Below are 23,859 nucleotides of genomic sequence, written 5' to 3' on the forward strand. Positions count from 1 at the left end.
CACTGAGAAGACCAGTAATGTTCAACTGTCTAGTAGAGGCAGGTCGAACAGTAACAAAATTGTACTAGAAACCCTGCAGAGGTTTTGAAGGGAGGCTGATACAGACTGTGACCTACAAGCTGAGTTTCACTGTATGTTGAAAACTCATTTTACACAGAATACACTGTTACAACCCAGATTGTGTATAACATTTTCTTTCTTTTATCAAATTCAGTATCTTACCAGAGGTCCACACATCTGGTAATTGAAGCAACAGCTAGTCATGCAGAACTTTACCCTTAAAGGGTTTATGGAACTCCAAACCTGTTCAGACTCATGTTACAATTCAGCTTTTGTTTTTACTGCAGAAAACCAATGAGATTAAACTGCATCTCTTCATTTCCCTCTAGGAAGCATTTTGGACACTACTCAGATAGGAATCTTCCACCAAAGATAATGAAGCTCAGCAGAAGATGTAGCCCTCTCCCTCCATATGATTACTACTATGATCTATGATTACAGAAACAGAAAGTTCATCCTCTGCCACGAAAAGCAATGCTTGCTAACATGAATGCTGTTATCTTCCAGAACTCGAGCTCTGTATCTGTATGCTAACGAACTTACTTTAATCAATGGCATCAGCATATGAGTACCAAAGACAATGAGCTGCTCATCTAGCTTGCACATTTGGACATACATAGAACAGCACTACACCACCTATGGAAGTAAAAGTGGGCATTCAGATCCAGGAAAAATGGGACTTGAGAACTTTGTATGAGACTGCAGTATGAATCTTCTTGATGGAAATTTTGCATATGTTAGCTACCCCAAACAGAAAAGAAAACAAACACAGAAGCCCTACAAACACTTGTAACTATTTTTATGGCACACACTGATGTTCAGTTCTTCTGTAAATATTTTTGAGCCTTCAAACAGTTATTTGGTGTTTCCAACCACTCTGCTAAAAGTTATTGCCCAGTCTTACAAAAAATGAGGCACAAGTAGTGCAATGGATTACTCAATAACAAAGCAGAGCAAGCAAGTCCATGCAGTACACGTCCATGCTTACACTGCCAAGCCATTCTGTGCCACATCCTACCTGCTATATAGCTGTCCTGGAAGAACTGGAGGACAAGCCAGATTAGAGGGCTCTTGCTCCAAATCAGAACTCAGGGGAACTTTGGTTCCCTTGTTTGTGTCTATGTAATGAGCACAGAAGGTCCTAGAGCCTCCCTGTACAACAGGCAGCAGCATGAGCTCTTCTCTTAGCAGTGTGTGTTCCAACACACAGAGCAGCCCTAGAGATGAAAAAGGCAAGCACAGCTGAGTTGCCCATACGTTGGGAGCAAAGCAATCATGGCTGCAAATGCTGGGTTCCTGCAAAGCAAGGATCTTGCACAGGTTGGACTCAATTACTCTGCTGAAATGACTGCTAAGCAGCTGACAGACATAAGAGAAGTTTATTTTGAAGATATGCTGAGGATCACATCCACTACTTTCTGAATTAGAAGAGGGTAGAATATAAAGATGGACTGTAAACCTTCATTTTTTACTTACCTGGAGGTATAAAATCCAAAATCACAAGCAACAGAGGCCTTAGTTTGTTAAGCAGTCACTAAAGCAGACTAGAAACTGTTTTGGGGTGGGGTTTTTTTAAATCAATTAGCCTAAACCTGCGGCTGCTTAATGGCTCCATAGTTACTCTGCCCATTTGACACAGTGGGGGCAAGTTCTTAATAGAATAGGCTCCCAACTATGGCTGCTTTTTTTTTTTAAGCTTTTTACTTCTGTAGCTTTCAGAGCAGATTTTGACAAGAAGCATTACTGCCTCCACGTCTCACACTCACCACTGCAGCATCTAGAGCTTCTCAGGTTGAGAGCTTTCAAAATGTTACTCTGCAGTGAGACTTTCTGAAAAAAGATGTAACATTGGACGGAATGAAGGAAGGAAAGAAAAAACCTCCACATTTAAAAAAAATAAACTGCTGTTTGCAGAGCCACAATCTGCCACTTTCCCCACTGAAGTACCTTCCTGGCATCACAGTAGCGCAGCCCAAAGGAGTGGAACTGTGGGAAGAAAGCTGGCTGGACAGCTGCGATCTGTGTGTAGAGCTCTGCAGGCCGTGACATGGCAGGGGTTCCCGAAAGCAAGATCACTCTCCTGGCAGCCTGGAAAAGCAAAACAGAGCACCGTTATCATACAGCTTACAATACAAGCAGAACCTGCTAAGAATTCATCCCCAGTCATGAAAGAAAATCCCAGAGCCATTGTCCAAGCACCCTAAATGGAAGAATACTTCACTTTCCACAGATCCTTCCAGCCTTCACCTCCTGAAGATACTCAAGGACAGTGCTTAAAGCTTCCAAGAAGCAGGACAAACCACGCTGTTTCTTATTCATCATCCACATGCTTTAAGGGAAGGGGACATCAATTTTTGTGACAGTACTTTCTGAACTGGCATTTACCCACTAGACACGTTATTATCTTATGTCTGGCTCAATATTTCATTTGGCATCAGATGTCACAGGAAAATGACACACCCTCTCAGGTACATCCTCACCTCCAAAATAAATTCTCTTGTAATAAACCTGCCACAGCAAGCCATAAACAGACTGCTTCCTCACAAAAGCAGAAGAGACCCAGAGAAGCAGGATTTTTTCTTACTTTTTCTTTTTAAATTCTACTAGGAAGGAGAGAAAAATGAAACTGCCTGAAGTAGGACCAGAGATGCCCATCCGACAGCCATGATGAGTCTAGGCACAGCTGGCTGGATGCTAGAACATGAGTTAATACAAATCATGTAAGACTGTAGAACCTGTGTTGCAGGGTACACAGGAATGGGGTAGAAAACCTGTATCTAAAGTAGGTGCTCCCAAAAAGTGGGGGAAAAAATTACACTGTAGACATCAAAGCCTCCAAGATGCATTCCTACCATCATACCTCCATTATTATCTAATTCTATTATTAGATGAGAGCTATGAATTTCTACTGCTGTAAATTCACATATAGTAGTTAAACTACACATGCCTTGTAATTTCCTGCATGGTTTAATGCCAGTTCATTAAAATAACAAAGAGATTCTTGAGTGACATCTGTACCAACAGCTCATTCACATTTAAATGAAAAAGAAAATGAAATTCTTTATCATTTCACTGAAATCTACCAGTTATCCAAATCTATTCAGCTGATTCATCCACTCACCAACCAAATCTGGTGGAAAAAGAGTTCAGAGATCAGCTACCGGAAATTAATTTCAGAACTCTTTATCAGATATTTACATACAGGTTGTGCTCAAGGTGGGACTTGCCTTCTCCCTCCATCCCTATTAAACAGATCAAAAGGAAATGTAATTACCACTAGGATCAGATACTTTCAATAAACAAAAAAAAAAAAGCAGGATATTTATTGAACTAAAGAGGAGATGTCAAACCTTTGGATGTGTCAGAAGGTAGGAGTTCGCACAAGACAGAGGTGCTTATGCTACTCAAAAGAGGGAGAAGTTGCAGAGACCAAAAATATCAGATCCCATGAGGAAAAAAAAGTGATAAAGCAGAAATCAAGTCAGTTTTTAAAATTAGGTTAACAGTAGAGGACAACTGAGCAGAAGCTAGACAATTATGTGATGACTTGCAGAAGCCTTTCAGGAGTAAACTGACACCACCCTGTGAAATCTGCTGAAATGCAAGACAAGCTGGTCCCACACTTGCAATAAACCTCCAAATTAAACTTCTTCCTTACGGACTAACAGAAGGCCACTGCGAGGAAGAAGACAACACGGAGGTCATGCAATTACAGACAGCTCATTTCAAATAACTGGATCAATCTACAGCAAGAGAAATTCACTCAAACCAGACCAGGGACATATTAAACACAACATAAACCCAACTGTGTTGAAAGGTTTTATATCATTCTTAAGGCTCCTCCTCTTTACAGGGTGATCCCCAGGAGCTACATGAGATCAGGTTGGAACACTAATTCCCCAGTAGTCAAAACAATCAGTCAGGCTCCTTCCCAAATCCCTAAGTAGATATCAAAAGAGGGAATGATGAAGTTACAGGCTATTTGAATTCTAAGCTTGTCCAGCTGCAGCTTTGCTGTGCACAACTTATTTCTGAGCAGATACAGTATCTATCCTCTGCAAGCACTTACCAAGAACTGATACATCTTCTATAATTAACCATGTTAAACATATCAAGAAGTAAAAAACAGTGATGACCAAAAAAAAAACTCCCACACCCACCCCAAAAAACCCCACAACAAAACCCCCAAAAGACACTAACTCTATAAAAGCTACGAAGAACTTGAATAAATTAATTCCAGAAAATTGTGTGGAACACAGGTGCTTTCATTCATTATCCCAAGAGTCCTTTTCAGTTTTAAAATCCATGACAGAAGGAGCCCAAGAAAGAAAAAAAAAAATCCTAGGAAGACAAGCTTCCAAGTGTTGAAGGCTTACTTAAATTCTCGATGAAAGAAACAGCTTTGATTCACATTTCTCTTTCTAGTGGCAACTCATTTTGAATAGATGCCAATAAAGATTTGCTCCTGCAGAGAAGTCTCTGCTGATCACTGCTTAATTCTTGTTTCCTGCTGAACCTTCTGTGCTGTCAAGAGTGAGAGCTCACCCTCTTTCTTTTGAGGTCTCCAAGAATAATACAGAACAGCAGCACAGAAAGTAAGATCGCAGGGTCCAGAAAGGACTTTCTAGCAAAACCAGATCTGTAATCAATTGATACATATTTCCACATAGGAGAACTAACATTAGCTGCTCATTAGCATCTAAGCATGAAGTTTAAACTTCCCCAGAGGCACGCCTTTCCCTCACGCGTCTTTGTGACTGTTCTTACAGCTACTTTCTTGTGAGATTGCTTAAAGGAACTCTGACAGTGACTTGACTAGTGGAGGCCTGGTCTGTAGCTCTCATTTATCAAGTAACATAAGACAATTGTGAATTTGCAGCGTTACACTTCCACACACAATACTACTGAGAATTCCCCAGCTGTTACAACATTTACAAAAGTCACTTTTGAAAGTCAAAGAATAATTTATGAAATGGTAACCTCCAACAGCACTTACTTTAGAGGTCAAAACTCAGCACCCAACTGATTTGAAAGGGAGCAGGTGAGGAGGGAGGGTTATGCCACAAAGAAGTAATTGAACATGCAAAGAGCCTCATTAACATACAATGACTGTCTCTGTGTTAAATGAATTTCACAGCATGAGCTCTGCCATATGCTAACAGACTGACATACTTTTTCAAGTAAGTGTGGCTTGTTCTGGCTGTACAATTACTTGTGTCCCTACTTTTTGCTTACTCTGTCATTTTGAACTGCGTAGCACAATACCTTATCCTGTGGAATGAAAAACCTGAGAGTGGCCGTAGTGTAATAGAGGTAATCACCTGTTGAAATAGAAGATTTGATAAAGGGCTGCAGTTGAGGAGTCTGTTTCTATACTTGGGTAAGGCAGATAGGACTCTGCATTTCATAAGATGACCCTACAGTGGTTATTCCAAAAAATATAAAGGCCTTTTCCTATTCTTAAGGGACATCTAGACAGACTGCGAGTCAAACGGCAATGATCAGCTGTCACTGAAGCAAATTACACCACCCCCCTGTTCCAAGAAGGAAGGTAAATTAGAAGGTAAGGGCAGATCTGAAGATGCAGCCTTGAGGGCCCACAGCTTCTCCAATTTCAAGATGAAGTTCCTTGTCTCAGCAGGTGACAACAAGCAAAGGCTTATTTATACAATCCACATGGATTTGTAATGCCTACAGACAGTTGCTATTTATCTCCCACTGAAAAGGGACATTTTTGTGTTTCCTCCTCACCTCCCACCTTCAGCATTGGCCTATTTCCCTCCATAATTTTTAAGCAACTCTTTATTAAAGGAAGCACTAGGACTATTAGATTCCAGCCACACAATGTATTTTGACTCCCATAAAAGAAGCAAAGACATTCAACCTGCAAACATCAGGATGTGCATCACACTGTTAACCTGAACAGCAACCTAATGGTAACGATCACATCGGTAATATTATCCAAATGTTGTGAAACAAAGTCCACAGACAGCACAACAGGAATAAGACCATTTCATGCCACTGGAATCTTTGATTAAATGCTACTTTTTCTCAGTTTCTAACCAAGTTCTCCACTAAAACCTAACTCTCGTGCTTCCCAAAAACTCATCCATGTTCCACTGGGACCTCTGCCGGTTTCTACTGCCTTGCAGTATTCCATGCAATTACAGAGCAAACACCATACAGCACTTCAGCTGGTCAGAGGCTTTAGATTCCTTTTCACAGAATCATTTAGGTTGGGAAAGAACTTTGAGATCATAAAGTCCAATCGTTCCAGGACTGTCCACAAAACCATGTCTCTAAGCACCACATCTACACATTTTTTTAAACACCTCCAGGGATGGTGATTCCACCACCTCCCTGGGCAGCCTGTTCCAATGCTTGACCACCCTTTCAGTGAAGAAGTTGTTCCTCATATCCAACCTAAAACTCTCCTGGAGCAATTTAGGTCGGCCGTTTCCTCTTGTCCTGCCAATTGTTATCTGGGAGAAGAGACCTACCCCCACCTGCCTACAGCCTCCTTGCAGGTAGTTGTGGAGAGCAGTAAGGTGCCCCCTGAGTCTCCTCTTTTCCAGGCTAAACACTTCCATCAGGCACTCCTCGTAAGACTTGGGCTCCAGACCCTTCACCAGCTTCACTGCCCTTCTCTGGACACACTCCAGCACCTCTGCATCCCTCTTGTAGTGAGGGGCCCAAAACTGAACACAGGATTTGAGCTACAACCTCCCCAGTGCTGAGTACAGGGGAACAATCACTTCCCTTGTCCTGCTGCTCACACTGTTTTGGATACAAGTCAGGATGCCGTTGGCCTTCTTGGCCACCTGGGCACACTGCTGGCTCATGTTCGGCCAGCTGACAGCCAGCACCCCCAGGTTCTTTTCTACTGAGCAGCTTCCCAGCCACTCTTCCCCAAGCCTGTAGTGTTGTGTGGGGTTGTTGTAACCCAAGTGCAGGACCTGGCACTTGTTGAACCTCATACAACTGACCTCATCCCATTGACGCAGCCTTTCCAGATCCCTCTACAGAACCTTCCTGCCCTCAAGCAGATAAACACTTCCAGCTTGGTGTCATCTGCAAACTGACTGAGGGTGCACTCAGTCCCCTTATCCAGAACTGGTCCCAGTACTGAGCCCTGGGGAACACCACTTGAGACCGGCTGCCAGCAGAATGTAACTCCATTCCCCACCACTCTTTGGGCTGGGCCGCCCAGCCAGCTTTTTCCCCGGCGTAGAGTACACCCATTCAAGCCAGGAGCAGCCAGTTTCTCCAGGAGATGCTGTGGGATACAGTGACAAAAGCTGTACTAAAATCCAGGTAGACAACATCCACAGCCTTTCCCTCATCCACTAGGTGGGTCATCTTGTTGTAGAAGGAGATCAGGTTCATCAAGCAGGACCTGCCTTTCATAAACCCATGCTGGCTGGGCCTGATCCCCTGCTTATCCTGCACATGCTGTGTGATCACATTTAGGATGATCTGCTCCATAACCTCCCCCAGCTATGAGGTCCTGCTGACAGGACTGTAATTCCCCAGATCCTCCTTCCTGCCCTTCTTGTAGATGGGTGTCACATTGGCTGACCTCCAGTCTGCTGGGACCTCCCCACTTTGCCAGGACTGTTGATAAATAATGGAGACCAGCTTGGTGAGCTTTTCTGCCAGCTCCCTCAGTACCCTCAGGTGGTCCCATTCAACCCCACAGACTTGTGTGTGCCTAAGCGGAGCAGCAGGTCACTGACCGTTTCCCCCTGGTCTGTGGGGACTTCATTCTGCTCCTCCTCATCCCGGTCTTCCAGCTCAGGGGCTGAGTACCCAGAGAGAAGCTGGTCTTACTGTTAAAGGCTGAGGCAAAGAAAGCATTAAGTACCTCAGCCTTTTCCTCATCCTTTGTGGCCGTGTTCCCCGCCACATCCAGTAAAGGATGACTATTATCCTTGGCCCTCCTTTTGTTTCTAATATATTTGTAAAAACATTTTTTGTTATCTATTACGGCAGTGGCCAGCCTGAATTCTAACTGGGCTTTCACCTCTCTAATCTTTGCCCTGCATAACCTCTTATAGTCCTCCTGAGTTGCCTGCCCCTTCTTCCAAAGGTGGTGAACTCTCCTTTTTTTTTCTCCCAAGTTTCAGCCAGACCAGTCTTCTCCCTCGCCAGCTTGTCTTTCGGCACATAGGGACGGCCTGCTCCTGTGCCTTTAAAACTTCCTTCTTGAAAAATGTCCACCTTTCCTGGTTTCCTTGGTCCTTCAGGACTGCTTCCGAGGGACTCTGTCAACCAAGCCAAAATTGGCCCTCTAGAAGTTCAAGGTGGTGATTCTGCTGACCCTCTTCCTTACTTCTGTAAGGATTGAAAATTCTTTCACCTTATGATTGCTATGTCCAAGATGTCCTCTGACCACCACATCACACACCAGTCCTTCCCTGTTTGTAAACAGCAGGTCCAGTAGGGCATCTCCCCTGGTTGGCTCACTGACCAGCTGGTCACTCTGGTGCCCAAGAGATCCTACCGCAGCTCAGTGAAAACTTCCATTTTGCTGTTTCTTCTTCATCTGCAGCCCTGGGGCTTGGCTGTTTTATGGCTATTGGTAGCATGTATACTCCCTCTCCTATGCTCATGTCTCTGGTCCAGTCTAATCTTGGAAGAAAAACCAAAAATGCTTACAAAAGGCATAACACCATGACACTTTCTGCCTCTGAGGGAGGAAGATGCAGGGCAGAGGCAGAGGCAAAGCATAGTCAGTACACCGAGAACTTAGTCCCAGTCATGAGACTAAAGAAAACAGCAACATGAGAAGCAGGTAGCATTACTGATTGCCTCAGCTCCGGATTAGGGGCAGGGACAAGCCAGGCCTGATCAGGCATTTTGGTGAATCAACCAAACCTCAACTGTATGAGGCTATTCTCACTTTGATGTGCATGGGAAGATGACAAAAGGACCACTTTGACACCAGGAACATCTAGCCCTCTTGAGTATGAAAGATGCTGAAGCTGGGGACAGATCTCACACTGCTGCTAGCAGACTGGACAGTGTGAAAGCTGGCTGAGCTTGAAAGCAGGATTTTTGCTACAAGCCAAAACATCAAAGGAGTGTCTTCTACTACAGCTTTCAATCCATCCGCTTCCATAATGTTGGAGGGATGTGCAGAGACTGTACAAACTCTGCCACCTGGTTCCATGTAGGCAGATGAAGCATTCTCCCCCATGTACAAGTTTAAACATCCACAAGTTTGCACATCCACTGGGAAAGTGAAAGGAGTAAGAAACCTGGTCTAAACATTTTGCTGCTGCTATTTCAGCTCACCCTATCTTACTGTTTGTGTAATTATAAGTTCCTCTCAAAGTTCTGTCCCACAACAATAAAGCGGGCACATCGTCTATATAATTCTCTAAACTAATGATAACTTGAGGCACCTACTACACAGCGAGCATGGTCATTGCACACATCCAGCCATTTTACAAGTGCAGTAGGATGTCCTTCTGGTTACACTTACCACTGTCCCAAGCAAAAATTTTCTAAATCTCTGTCAGGGTAGCAGCTAAGTATACCACAAAAGATACTGAATACTACATGCACCAAATACCGCATGTTTGTGGGGTTTTTTTTAATATTAAAAAAATGTTTTGAAGTTCCCAACTGACAAACTTAGGCCACATGTTTAAAATATGGTTCTGCTTGACAATTCCTACCACACTTACTCTGCAATATATGCAAGACAGCAGGAAAAGATGAATTTTTACTGAGTGGCTAAAAATACCACTACATTTTGAAAACTGGTCAATGTCAGATATTAAAACTAAAACCAGGCTTTAAATGCTGTAACCATGGGTTAAATATTTCAGAGGTGGAGATTCAGCTTGGCTAACTAGGCAGATTTGAAATTAATATCCAAGGTAAGTCACCTTTATTATGAATATATTGAATTAATCTGATCATTATGCAGTTCTGTCTAAACATTTGCAACAATTTTTATATTTTAGTTATTCAAACAGAGAAGTCACAGGAACAGATTCTATCAAGATAAAAAGAATCCATTAAGTACAGATGGAAGTGACAGAAACACTTCAGGCTCAGAAACATTTTAAATTAGATCTATCCACTGTCATCATGGACTCATAAATCTTTGTAGCATGTAAGGACCAAGGATCACATTTCTTAGGTGGTTTTTGTTTTTTCTTTTCTGTCCCCAAAAGTCAGTTCAAGGCTAAGCTTTCAAACTTCAGGATGTTGGGAACCTTGTAGAAAATACAAGCAACTATAGCAATTTCAGAAAGTTTAATGTACTATATGATAACAACAGAAGTGGCAATGCTTAGAAGGTAGACAAGGCATGAGTTGGCTCCAGGAGCTCTGGTTACAGCACTGGCATGGCTTCACACTGTGACCTTAAGGTAGGGACCAAGGTGCTAGTACTGTACCTATCAAGGTCTTGCTATGGCTACAACTTGTCCTGGTTTCAGCTAGGATGGACTTATCTATCTTCTTAGGAGCTAGTGCGGTGCTGTGTTTTGGCTTTGATGTGAAACTTTTCAGTTCCTCAGGCCTTGCTAGCAAAAAGGCTGGAGGGACACAAGGAATTGGGAGGGGACATAGCCAGGTCAGCCAACCCGAACTAGCCAAAGAGGTATTCCATACTTTGTAATGTCATGCCTTGTATATATACCTAGGGGGCTGGCCGGGGTGCGCAGATTGTTGCTTAGGGACTGGCTGGGCATCAGTCAGGCAGGGAGCGAGCAGTTGTATTGTGCACCAACGTGTTCCTTTCTTCCTTTTCCTCTGGATTTTATTCTTTCCCTTCCCCTTTTCACTATAACTGTTGTTGTCATCATTGTTACTATTGATTTTTTAATTTTTTTTCTATTCCAGTTATTAAATAGTTCTTATCTCAACCCTTGAGTTTTACATTCCTTTCCAACTCTCCTCCCCATCCCTCTGGGTGAGAGGGGAGTGAGTGAGTGGCTCTGTGGTACTTAATTAACCAGCTGGGGTTAAACCACAACAACCTTTTTTTGGTCTCTCCAAAAGCCCCAATACTGGCCTAATCCTTTTAACATAAAGGAGGCAAGAGCAAGAATATTATCCTCAGCAGCATGTTTATCAACGCCTCTTATTCAATAATCCCAAATTGTCATGTAAAAAAATACTCCTATTCTTACTCCATTGACTATTTACTATAAAGATGTCACAGTATAGCCATTAAATCCAGTATTCAGGTGATGAAAACTCCACATAATTTGGCAGCTCTTTCAAGTACAAAAGCATTGCTGTGATGTGATGCGCTGCGCCAGTAGTGAACAAAGCATCACTCACTAGTAGTTGAAGACAAAGCTGCCAAAGGGGCTAGTCTTAGAGCAACACACCTGTACTGGAAAGCAAGGAGGGCAGAAAAGTGGCTAGCTGTTACGGCAAATACTTGCTGCAGAAGTTATAGTCAGCAAGTAGGAGAATAAAATTTACCTGAACATCTAACACAAAACATCTGGTACCGTATGCTGTCTGCAGGTGAGATAATGCATGATAGGAACATGAAACTCTTAATACTTTCAGAAGACTGAAATTCAGTTTCAGAAGCACCGGTTCTCAATTCTTTAAGACCAGTGATGTGACAGCATAAAACTGCCAATTCTCAGTAAGTGCACATAGGCAATTAACCTCTGCCTAACAACAGCTACCATCGTTCACTCGTATCTTGTAGCCTGCAAATGATTTTGACAAGCTGATCCTTACAAAGGTACTAGTAAGAAAGGATGAGACCGCTTTTTAAGCATTTTTGCAATGAGGTGAATTTGTTATTTTCCACCATTTTCAGACATACACCCTAATTATTGTACCTCAAACTGCTCATAAAATTGGACCTCCTACTTAGTTTCCAAACATTAAAAGCCTAAAGTGATTTGAAAGCCAAAAGACAAGAGTCAGGCTTTTAAAGAGAATGGTGAAGTTATTCAAGGGTAACCACCTTTGGCTTGCCATTAAGAATCTTGCATATAAAAGTTGGTTGCTATAAAGCCATCACAGACAGAAACTTCTCTTTATACACACTTGCTGATAATTGCTGAAGAACATTTAACATGTTCTAATGTATAGACACTGAAGTGTCTAGGAACTACTCATAACTAGTCTGCTAGAGGCTAGCAGAGAGAGTTTGATTCTTTGATCCCAAGACAACAGACAGACATTAAAATTTATATTTTTCCTGTTTATCAGATAATTGAATATTGCCTCCTTTCTGTGGGCCACTTGTGTGGCTGCCCTCACATTCTGCCATTTCCTACTAGCTCTGCACATTTAACCAGCAGGACTGCTCCCGAATCCCAGTCACACAAATACACTGGAAGCTTGCAGTAACAGAGTAGAGCCCAAAACCAAAGTCAAGGAAGGGACCCAGGTAATGTCATTTTGGTATACAGCAGCAATTTGTGTGCTAAGAAGTAGCTGATAACTATTATTTTCATTAAACAAGCTACACTGATGCTACTATATTCTTTCTACTCTCGCTGAATACATACAGTAAGTATACATTCCTTTCCCCCCCACCCCCATCACATAAAACTCAGTGGCAGTACCAAAATTAGATCAAGGGAGCTTCTGAAGTTCTTTTGTTGGGTCTTATCCCCTAACATTTGTATGGAAACAAGTGACTCAGCCAGAGACAAATTTTGCTCTTGGATCTACAACATCATCTGGATTTCTACTTGCACAACCACCGAATTCAGCTGCTAGCTCCTAAACCTGGTAAATGTAGCAGCACTACTTTAGGTGCTTGGCCTTAGCTGCTGGAGGTTTGACACCCAGCATACACACCTTGAGTAGAGGCATGGCAGCTTGACATCGTGCAGTTTTTATGTTCTTCAGGAAATGAGATTCATCCTGAAACAAAACAAGCATGAAAGTGAAGCTAGTTCTGATCCATAGTCCAACTGCAGACTACAGAACAAATTCCCAGTATTCTCAGCTATCTAATATTAGAGGCCTATCATCCCAGAGGATATTTCAAGTGTTGGGATAGTCACATCAATTTCTGAACAGAAACACAGCATGGAGAGTATCAGGCTTCCTACATTCAAACCCACAGCTGCAAGCAAATGGAACAGAAATCAAACCTTAAAGCCATGAATCTCAAACGACCACAAACAAGTGAGCAGAGAGGGCTGGAGAGGGAATGAGAAAGAGGAACATTATTTCCACCACTGATACTCATTTGCCCCTATGTGTCCTTTAAATGCAGCAAACATAGGAGGCCTATACAGTCCCACTTCCTTAAATAAGGGGTTAATGAAAACAATAAGGAAAAAAAAAGAAATCTAATTAGGATCCAACTGTTCTCCTGATAGGGCTCACCAGGTGGATAATAGCCTCCTACTTGAGACATCACCCCCAAACAGGCTTCATTTCTACTGCTGTAGCAAGGGAACTTAAACACAGAAAGTAATCAGCACCTGCCAAGGGTACATTCTCATCTTTCCATGTATGGATGAGCAAGCAACCATGCATGCAAAGACAGTACAACTGCTTAGCCTCCCAGGCACAGCCTTCTCCCTCCCGATTAACAAATAAGCTACATTAATGTTCCCAGTCACCAAAAGAAGATTGGAAGAAAAAGCAGGAAAGCTCAGCAGTCAGCAGGACTACTCTCATCTGTAAAAACATATACAAGGTCCAAATTTGAGCACATAAACACACAGAAAGAACATCTGCCAGCTCAGGGCTATTAAATAGTTCCAGAGCAGTAGACCTAGAGCCCAAGTCCCTTTACCCCAAGCACCAGCATACAAAAGTAACAACCTGCATTGCCACCCTGACGGAACATCATGTCAGAGAGTAGGCAGGAGAAAAAAAAAAAAAGTCGATTCCCCCCATGAGCAATTTGGTCTCCAAAGAACTCCATCTCTTCCCACATTCCCAGCTCATGCTGAGAAACGAAAGGATTATTATGCTGCAGTTGTCATGGTCTTAGGGACAGGTGCATATGGGTGCTGAATACTAGACTGAGAACACCAAACACTCATAGCAAGCTATGTATACACTTTTGGTATTTATCGATCCAAGCTGGAATTCAAAACATCTGTGTTTCAATTTTTAGTAACTGAAATCTAGAAAAATGCCTTTTACCATGGCCCTGTAAAAGGTTAAAAGATGGATTTTGAAGTAATTTACAGAAGAAATGATACAAGTGATCAAAGGCAGCTTAATGCAGATTGTCAGTGGAACTCAAGCAAAGGAAAATTTTTTTGATGCTTTAACCTCTCAACATCAAGTATCTGGTTTACTAGATAAACTCTAACATCACCCTAAAGTCTAGTCCCCTCAAAAAAAATAATACAATTCCAGGACTATTGTATTGGTACACCACATTAAACACCTCTCTCCCCAGCACAGGACACGCCCAACCACAATGAAATCAGAGGCATCATAACCAGTAAAAGAAAACACAGCCTCAGGAGTCAAAAAGGAATTCAACTCAATTAGTAATCTCAAAAGGTTTCAAAGAAACCTCCTGCTTCTACTCATGAAGAAAGCCCGTGATCACAGCCACAACTACAAGACAGTTTCAGTCCTAAATAAAGGCCACTTCACACTTCTCTGCTGCGCAACACAAAGGTTGCCCCATTTGCAGCATAGCATTAACTTCAAAATTTTAGCATACCACTTACAATAATAACTACTTGGAAAGTGCTCTTAAGTTGCTTGTTCATCTTGCTGAGGAGGTCAAAGCTGACAATGTTGATCAAGCTTGCTGTTAGGTTGTCTTTGCCAGTCACTATGACATTGGTGCTACCTGGACTCAATGATGGAAGCCACCTGTGAAATGCCTGGAGGAAAAGGAAAGCAATTAATTGCATTCTGGTGCTTATGTCCTCTGTCAGGATTCCAAAGCCCTTCACAGAGCATCCTCATGAATGCTTAGAACATGAACCACCCAGCCACCATTAGACATCAGCTGCAAGCCCAGTAAGGGTGAGCAGCCTTCCCAAAGTAACAGTAATAGGAAGATCAAGAACAGAACTCAGTCTATAAGGCCAAATCTACCTTCCACAGCTAAGAAGGCTCAAACATGCTCTACTCTTGCTTCTTACTGTAAAAAAATCTGATCTCTTCTAGAAATGTGCATAACCTCTTGATGTTACCTGCTATGCTCAGAGCAAGAGAGTGCAGTGACCGCTACTAACAGGGAAATTCTGCTTTCCGACTTGGACAGGAAACCTCAGGCTGTGAAACAGACTCCTAAGCAGTAAACATCTCTCACTATAGCAACATTAACTCCACATTTACTGAAGTACAACTCATCCAGATCAACAAAAACTCTACCAAAACCCTCAAACAAAATGAAAAGATCAAGTTGACAACATACCAGCTGCTCTATGACAGCAGCTTAAATACACATGGTGATAAGTCATTCAAATCAACCTCTGAAACACTCCACACACCACAGCAAGATATCCTCCTGCAAACGTATCTGTTAGCTACTGAGCACCCACCATTTCCCTTGTAATTGTGTCCCCAGTGACACCAACTCCTCTGCAACATTTGAGTTCTGCTGATGTTGCTCTGCAGGGAACTCGCTGGGGCTTTAGCAATCAGGATCTGGTCAGTACAGAAATATATCCAAGTGATGATGATGCTCTGCCTCTAGGCCCGTCACTTGTGGAAATTCCCCCAAGGCATTCCTCTCCTCTCTTCAGTGACCACTTGCAGCAGCCAGAGGAGTTAGATATGTGCATCTCACCTTTCTCAGTATGTAAGAAACTAACAATTAACTATCCTTCACCACTAACAGTAAGCACCACAACCACAATGGGCCAACATGTGGGCAAGGTTAGATCCCCATCAAAAAGTGTGGCTGACACTAAGCCAAAGCTTAAGACAAAAGTGGCAGCAGTGGGAGAGTATCTGGAAGCTCCTAGCTGTGCTGCTCGCTCCTTTTTATAAAGGGCTCATGACTAATTCACAACGTAGAAATGATCCCACATTTCTCACTCAATGCTGATGTCTGTCCAAAAGAAGTGCTCTGAAACTGCCCTGACTGTTAATTATTTAAGTTTCAACACTGAACTCCAAATGTACATTGCTGCAGTACTTCTCGCCCAAGAGTACCTTGCATCTTCCAGCTAGTTTCCTGTGGCACCTTAAATGTAAAGGCACTCAGTGGCCTGAGCCCAGAAAGTCCAAACAAAATACCAACAACTCTGAGATGAAGACAATTTCTGGCAATCCAGACACACCACAAAAGCTTCTACCATTACAGTAAAACACATCTGTGCAAGCATGAGCCGAGTAGATTACAGACCATAAACTCCACCTTCTTTAACTTTCTGTGTTAACTTCTTTAACTTTTCTTAGACCTGCATCCTTCACATATCCACAAAGCAACAGAGATCATTCTAAAGCAAATATCCTAACAAAACACTTCCCACAACAGCCTACTGTGGAGTCAGAAGTACAGGAAAGAAGAGGAAATCAAGCACTCAAAGCAAAAAATCCAGAAAAACCACCGAACACCAGAACACCTAATATTGCTTAAATCTCTTGAAGCAGGATGTAGGAGTTTAGCTGCAGGTGCCCAGTACTTCAGAAAACCACTACCCGAATTGTTCCCAGTAGGTATCCCACAGAAGACATGGATTCAGGTTAGGTGTTGACCCAGAGGTCTATGGGCCTTTGAAATATCAAACATGATTAGCAGCACTCCCTTGTTCAATAAACAATTTTATTTTCCTGTTGCCCTGTACTACTGGACATGAAAACACACCAAGATGCTCTAACAACCTGGTTACATCACAAAACCAGCATATCCCAATCAGTAGCACTTCTCATCAATGTTACATTCCAGGGAAAGCTGAAGTCTCACCCTCTCCTGCTCAGGCATGAAGTTACTGACCTAAAACCTCTGGTTCACCTTTTTCTCTCACAGCGAACATTTCCCTAGCCTATGGCAACCCAACAGCCTGCATGTGTAAGTCATGACAGTGATTTATTTCAAGATAAATTTCCCAACCCTACAAGCTTTCTTGGCATCTGATCAACATTAATAAAGGACTCCGTGGAATCAGCGGCAACAGTGGACAGGCCAAAAGGCATATTATGACAGACGATGATGATAATGATTGAACAGAGTTGAGAATCCCAGCATCTGGGCTCCTATTCCAGCCAAGGGACTGGCAAATACTGCTGTGAAGTGCTCGAATGCAACTACTGGTCCTTGACACTGATGAGTAGAATACCCCCTTGGAGTCAGCCGACTTGTGGAAACAAATTTAACAGAGGGTCAGAGGAGATACTTTCTCTAGATCTCCCTCTCTCCAACAGATCAGCTGGACCACAAAAAGAAAATCAGCTAACAAAAGAAAATAGGCATATACCATACAGTCAGTGCCAAGCAACTCCCTTCACCCTCTCCTCAATTTTCTTAATAAGTACAATTTTTAGTTTCTTCCCCTTAATACACATCAAGTTTTTAACTATTACAGAGTGCAACGCAGCATCACCATCACACATGCCTCTACTGACCACCTGAACATACTCAAGCCCACAGTACCTCTGCCCATGTAAACCTCACAGAAGAAGGAGTCACCACCAGCAGGGGCCATTCCTTTCGGTAATACGCAGCAATGCAGATCGCCTGGATGGTCTTGCCCAAGCCCATGTCATCCGCCAGAAGTAAACGTCCATTTCTTAAAATTGCGAAACTAGGGAAAATAGAGAGGGGAAATAAGTAAGAGTCAAGAAATGCGTTACTGTCTGTCCCAGCAGCAAAGATGAGCACATGAGATCATCACCAAGTCTATAATGTGAATCACCTGGAAGTGACCTGGGTCCTTCAGTAAACCTGGATCTTCTCCCTCAGTCTTGACACAAACAAGCAATTCTCAAAAATCTCTCCTCAAAGCTTGGAAGCTCCTGAACAGCGTGGTTCAGCCCAGTCCTTAAAGACTTTGATTTCATATGAGGAGTAGTCTCACGACCTTCTAATTATTTAAAGCACATTCTTTCCATGACACTGCCCACATTCTGTCCCAGAGCTCATCCTAGCTTACCTAATAATGTATTACTAACAATGCCACTTTAATACAAGTACAGACCTTCCTGGATTGCATTCTGAAGACAACAACTAATGACCATACATGACGGGGACAGAGACACTTGAAAGTTTCTCTCTACATACAATGAGACATTTTACATCTCTCAGGGTCTGGGTTGCATTTCCTGTAGTTAGTATTTAAAAACCAGCAACAATAGAGATGCACTTGGGGAGTGGGGAGGAAGATGACCTAACACAACATAATAATAAAACAAAACCAAATCATACAACAATTAGGCACATACTGAATCACAAGAGGGAAATCAGAGATGTATCATTTGAACAACTTTATGAGACTAGCAAAATGCTACTTTTCTCCTGACTCATGATGAAGAATTCTAACTAGAAAAAGAATAGATGTGTTGCTCAAAAAAAATCCACAAAAAACACCCCAACAAAACAAACCATACCATACCAAACAACCAAGAGCTCAGAGTGCCAGAGCATAACAGACCAAGACCCTGGAGAAATGTGGAGCCTTCCACGGGAGAGGATGCAGCCTGGACACCAATATAAAGTACACAATTCTAGGCAAGGACTATCTCTTAACACCATGCAAAAAGGACATACTTCACACCTTCCCGCTGAAAGGGCATGAGGCTCTTCACAATTTTGGAGTCCACTGCTGAAAGGTCAGCATCAGGAATGTCTGTCTGTGATGTAGATCTCTGTATTTGAGCAGCAAAGGTTTGTATTACTGCTTCGGGCAGTGGCTCCACTTCTACTGACACAAGGCTCTGTAACACTTCCACTGCAAAGAACAGAGCAGTTTATTATCAGATGGGGCAACATACACACAACTTACATTACAGATGTCAGGGCACAACCCTCAACCTCATTAACAGTAATATTTCCTATCCTAAAACAGCTCAAGAAACCACTGCATCATGCACAGGTGTTGGCCTGCCCTCTTTCCTGTAGTCTATTTCAGAACAACATGATGAATCACATCTCCTCCCCTCGCGTTTAGACTTGGTTATAAAAAACTAAAAGTCTGATGCCATCATTTAGAGATGATTGCTACTAATACAGCTGGAGCTGGATTATTCACACTGAGGGCAGCTTAGGGCACACTTTACTCAGAAATAAAAGTATGGATTTGAACAAAAGAGCTTTTGAAGCTTAGAAACCAGAGGCATCTTTATCTTGATCTTGGGATTCTGCATTAAACACCCCTGAGGTCTATCATCCCTGAGTGATCAGGAGTGATCTGAGGCACAATTACCTAAAGAATATACATCTTCAGCTTTGAAAACTCTCTTCTCCTCCTGTTCCCCAAATTCACAGAGGTTTGGCTCTGTCTCTGCTTTATCACCCCTCATTCACCATGTTTGTATAAGAAAACAGGAAGTACCCCAGGACTCCAAGGAACAGCTCTAGTACCACCATCAGCAGCACTCTGACAGCCATCCTTCAGGGACATGGTCCCAATGGCAACTCCCTGCTCAGCTGGTACGCACTGCTGTTCTCCTGGACAAAAGTAGCTTGCAGGCCAGAACAAGCCCACAGGCAGCCACTTGAGTCCCTCATCACTACTGTCATTTCACCCATGAAGCTTCTCAACTTTATCTGCAGCATAAAACCTTCCTGGTCAAACTAAAGGGATCCCCAGCCTCCACTACGCAAAGACCTTGAAGCCTTCATTTTTTCAACCCACGCATCACTACAAGCAAAGTGTCAGGGCAATTCTCCTCTTAGACAACCTTATTTCAGTCCCCTCCAGCAGCCTCTCTATCCCATTACAAAAAGATAGAAGTATTTCTTCTTAATCCAATAATAAATTTCTATGAAAACAAATACCAATTTAAAACATGCAGTGAGCTGGGACTAGGAAAACATGTTTAATAATCTTTGACCACTGACTGAGAAACAAAAGACACCTCTACACTAGGAACACAAATGCATGCGCACAGATCCTTTATTGCAGGAAGCAATTATTAATTTATTTTTTTTATTTAGTGGTTGGTTTGTGTATGAAGTCAGGAAGACATAAACCAACGCTGTTTGCAAAAGTAACTGAAATAAGAACTCACTACACCAGCAGTAAATGCACCTCCAGAATTCAGTTAGGTTTATTTCAGTTATCTCCAAGAAAAAAAGCTGCAGGATGGACCCCTGCCATATGAAGGGGGAAAGCAATTCCAAAAAATATACATATGAAAAGATTTCCATTTGTGGTTGGGCAACAACCAAACTTTTTAAACTCTCCAGTTTAATTTATTCTTCTTCAATAGCAGGAACTCTTTCCACCCGAAGTACAGCACAAGCTTGTTATTACACTCACAGACTGAGCTATGTGTTAGCATAATTGCTACAATTTGCTCACTGATAATTCTGTTGCTATTGTTCCGTACATGAGCTGGGAGAGTGATTAAGATATATCTGCCACCAGCATGATTCATCCAACAGACATTTTTTACTGAAGTGACCTTTATATAAAGATGACTGAGCAACGAGGCAAAGAGACATTAACCTCTACAAACAGTTCCCAGCTATCTCTGCTGGAAATGGCAACCAGCTTTTAAAAATTCTTTTCTTTTTTTTTATCTTGACGTAGGTAAATGAACAGGCACAAAGCGAATGCTGTTCCTCAGAAAGGCACGTGCTAGAAGCCTCAAATGCCCTCACAAATTACACCCTGCAAGCAGATTTATAGAAATTCCACCCCACCCCCACCCCGCTTTCCTCAAATCTGTGGGATTCTGAATACTTCATGCAACGTACGCAACTGCCAGCCAGCATGGCTGAGAGAGTGACAGTCTGGAATATGATGTGTTTGTTCAGACTGCCTAGCATGTGACACAGGATCAGACCCTTTCAACATCCAAAAGGCTCTCTTTGCAAATTGTGAGAGATCATCAGCTCTCACTGAAATCAGGGCCTGTTAACATCCCAATCCTGGAGTTTCATAATAGTTTCCACCAAGACACACTCACTTGTTTTCAAGATGTGGCATTCCTACAAGGCTCCACCATGTGGCTTTCAGCCCTACAACCATTATTAATGTTATTAAGACACGCATCATAGGAGCATACAGATACTCAGTTATTAGATGTGCTTCGGTATCCCCTAGAAACATGAGCCCATGTTGTACAAAAACTACTCTGAACAACTCAGCTCTGAAACTCAGTAACGCTTTCTAAGGATGTGTGCAGAGCACCTTGCTTATTATCTTTTTGAAGCTTACCCAATCAAATTCCACAGCCACATACACTTGCATGAGTACCAAGGCAAACACTGCAGGCCAACTGTGATGATTAATATAATTGTAACACTTAAGACTTGCATAATGCTATTCATCTCAAAGCACTCCAAACTTAACACAAAAAAACCTAAAAAGCAGATGTGCTAGGGGCATGTTGCTGAGACTGGATTATTCTGCAGTGTCATCCATATTTTTTTTTTAAAAAAAAAGCAAAACACCACAAACCACAGTTCTACATTTCAGTTCAGTGAGTCACAGTTTCACCAGCATTATACACGTGCATAAAGGCAGAAGTCTACTAGGCCAGCTTCTACCAAGAAGCGAACACTGTAGCAACACTATGTGCTTAGAGTCCACTTGGAAGAGAAAATATGATGCTCTCTTAAAAAGATTTTTTGCTAAGCTTTTTTTTAAGCTTCCATCAACCAGTACCAAAGTATTTTAGTAGAGTATGAAATTCTGCTCCAAGAAGAACGCCTCTGCTTCGAGCAGATTTACACACTTCTGCAAAAGAAACAAACAGATCATCTTCTTTGCCTCAAAATCAACTCAGCTATGGAACCTGAATTCTAACCTGCCTTGTACATCAATTAAAAAGTTAACAGTTGTGTGCTGACCGAAAGGCTTTTTAACCAGCAGTAACATATGACGCTGAACAAAATCAGCTAGTGGAGGAACTGGTTGTTACAGAAATCATCAGTTGACTTGAAAACCAAGCACTCTGACCTGAAAAATGAAATTTTCTGGGTGTGAAATGAAATAGCTTAACACCATGCACACTACTTAAGAGAATGTGAAGTAAAACAGCCTGATAAATGTTTTTTTTCTGAGCAAGGCGTGGCTGTGCCAGTTTATAAATTGATATACACACAAAAGGGAGCAAGGCAGGCTGCCACTGAGGATAAGAGCACAGATAAAGAGTCAGTAAGACAGAATTTCTGTAAGGACAGGAAGCCTTGGCAGCCAGCATACTGACCTCCTCAAATGTGGCAAGTGGGAACAGAGGAATCCATTCTCCTGCACCTCCTCAGTTCAAGTAGAGCTGCTGTACATTACAAGCAATAACTTTGTGATAGTAAATACATCCATGTGCTCTAAGAAACAGCACAGAAATTCAGTGCAGAATCTGACAAAACAAGACTTTTTCAATGGGCCCCTAAAGGACTGCCATGAATAACACACATTTGCAGAGTTTTGAGTCTGGGCAATGTAAATATCTGACAAAACAGGAAGACACCTGCTTCCTAGTTTGTTAGCAACTTATCTCCCCAAAGTGAAAAGGCTTAGCCCAATAAATGAAGTCAGAATTAATTCAGCAGAAAATAGCCCTAGCCAGAAAAACACCGATACTCACTTAGTTTGGGATAGTCCTCCAGCAGGAAATTCCACTTTCTGGTGTTCATATCTGCAATAGTTACAACAAACACTGCTGTAAGACTTTTTTTAAAAGACTGAATTCTCTGTAAGAATATCACTATCCATCAATATCCTCTGCATTTCTGAACTGCTTTAAAAGAATTCTTACCTTGTTCAGCAATCAATTCTCTGTTTGCTTTCATGTTAAGCAAACAGTTTGAAGAAGTCTTCGAAGTATGAGCACACGTCTAGAAGTGGTATCACCAGAGCAAGCCAAGGTCAATGAACCATTATAATGAACCCACCTGCCTAAGGATTTTGGCAACCACTTTCTCTTCACTGCAAGAAGGGATGAAGAATGTGTGTGAAGGTTTGTATTTGTTAACCAACAAATTCTGACTTCAGTCAGTAAGACAATCACTTTCGATTTTACCTCTGTACCCTACAGAGAATGTTCTCAGGACACGACAGAGTAAATTCACCAATTCATGAATACCCAAAATGTAACATGACTGCCTGGCAGGTTTATCTCCAGGTAGCACTTGCCTACAACTTCCAGGAAAGGCAGAGTGAATTCAGAGTTACCTGAAGACACATGAGCCAGGTGGGGCTCTGCCCAAAGAACAAGAGCTCCAGGATTTGTTCCTCATGCTGTCACTGATGTGCTGTGACACTGTGCAGGTCATCTCATCACTCTGTGTCTCATTTCCCACCTTACAAGTGGGAAAAACTGGTGTTTACCGTTGAAATCTGAATGCCAACATAAAAAACAGCTCCACTTCCCTCAAAAACATCAGTAAAGCTGCTGGTAAACTTAATCTGTGCAGGCAGTTGCAATCATACACCACAGTAAAGAAGGAGCAATACAAGAATGCCTAGCTGCATTTGACAACAAAGGCAAGAACTTATGCATGGTCTCTGTACTGATGGCAAATTATCAGCACATCCCGCCTCAAAAGTAAACATAATTATACTGAGTCCTGAAATACCACCTTGGCTAACAGGCCCAGAAGAAGCCATGTTCAGCCACCAAGCAAAGTGCAGGACACGGATACAGCACTGTAACAGAACTACAGGAGCTCTCAAAATCTTCACCAAAGTACATCCTCTCATGCTCTTTCAGAGGGATGTAGTCTCACTATCTCTCTCCTCTGAAGTATCCATA

General features: G+C 42.3%; 1 protein-coding gene across 3 annotated transcripts in view; it reads right to left on the reverse strand.

The window, feature by feature from the left end:
* The window catches only part of SMARCAL1 (SNF2 related chromatin remodeling annealing helicase 1), a 40,626-nt gene that overhangs the window by 11,066 nt on the left and 5,701 nt on the right, over nucleotides 1-23,859 (reverse strand). For all 3 annotated transcript variants that reach the window (XM_080398747.1, XM_080398749.1, XM_080398748.1), the window contains exons 5-10: nucleotides 22,693-22,743; nucleotides 18,704-18,884; nucleotides 17,591-17,741; nucleotides 14,709-14,867; nucleotides 12,859-12,924; nucleotides 2,008-2,148 (exon numbers count right to left, since the gene is read on the reverse strand). In XM_080398747.1, the coding sequence (XP_080254873.1) occupies nucleotides 2,008-2,148; nucleotides 12,859-12,924; nucleotides 14,709-14,867; nucleotides 17,591-17,741; nucleotides 18,704-18,884; nucleotides 22,693-22,743 (749 nt within the window). The remainder of the gene's footprint in view (nucleotides 1-2,007; nucleotides 2,149-12,858; nucleotides 12,925-14,708; nucleotides 14,868-17,590; nucleotides 17,742-18,703; nucleotides 18,885-22,692; nucleotides 22,744-23,859) is intronic.

Source organism: Falco punctatus, assembly GCF_963210335.1.
Source record: "Falco punctatus genome assembly, chromosome: 8".
In the NCBI taxonomy this organism is placed as follows: Eukaryota; Metazoa; Chordata; class Aves; order Falconiformes; family Falconidae; genus Falco; species Falco punctatus.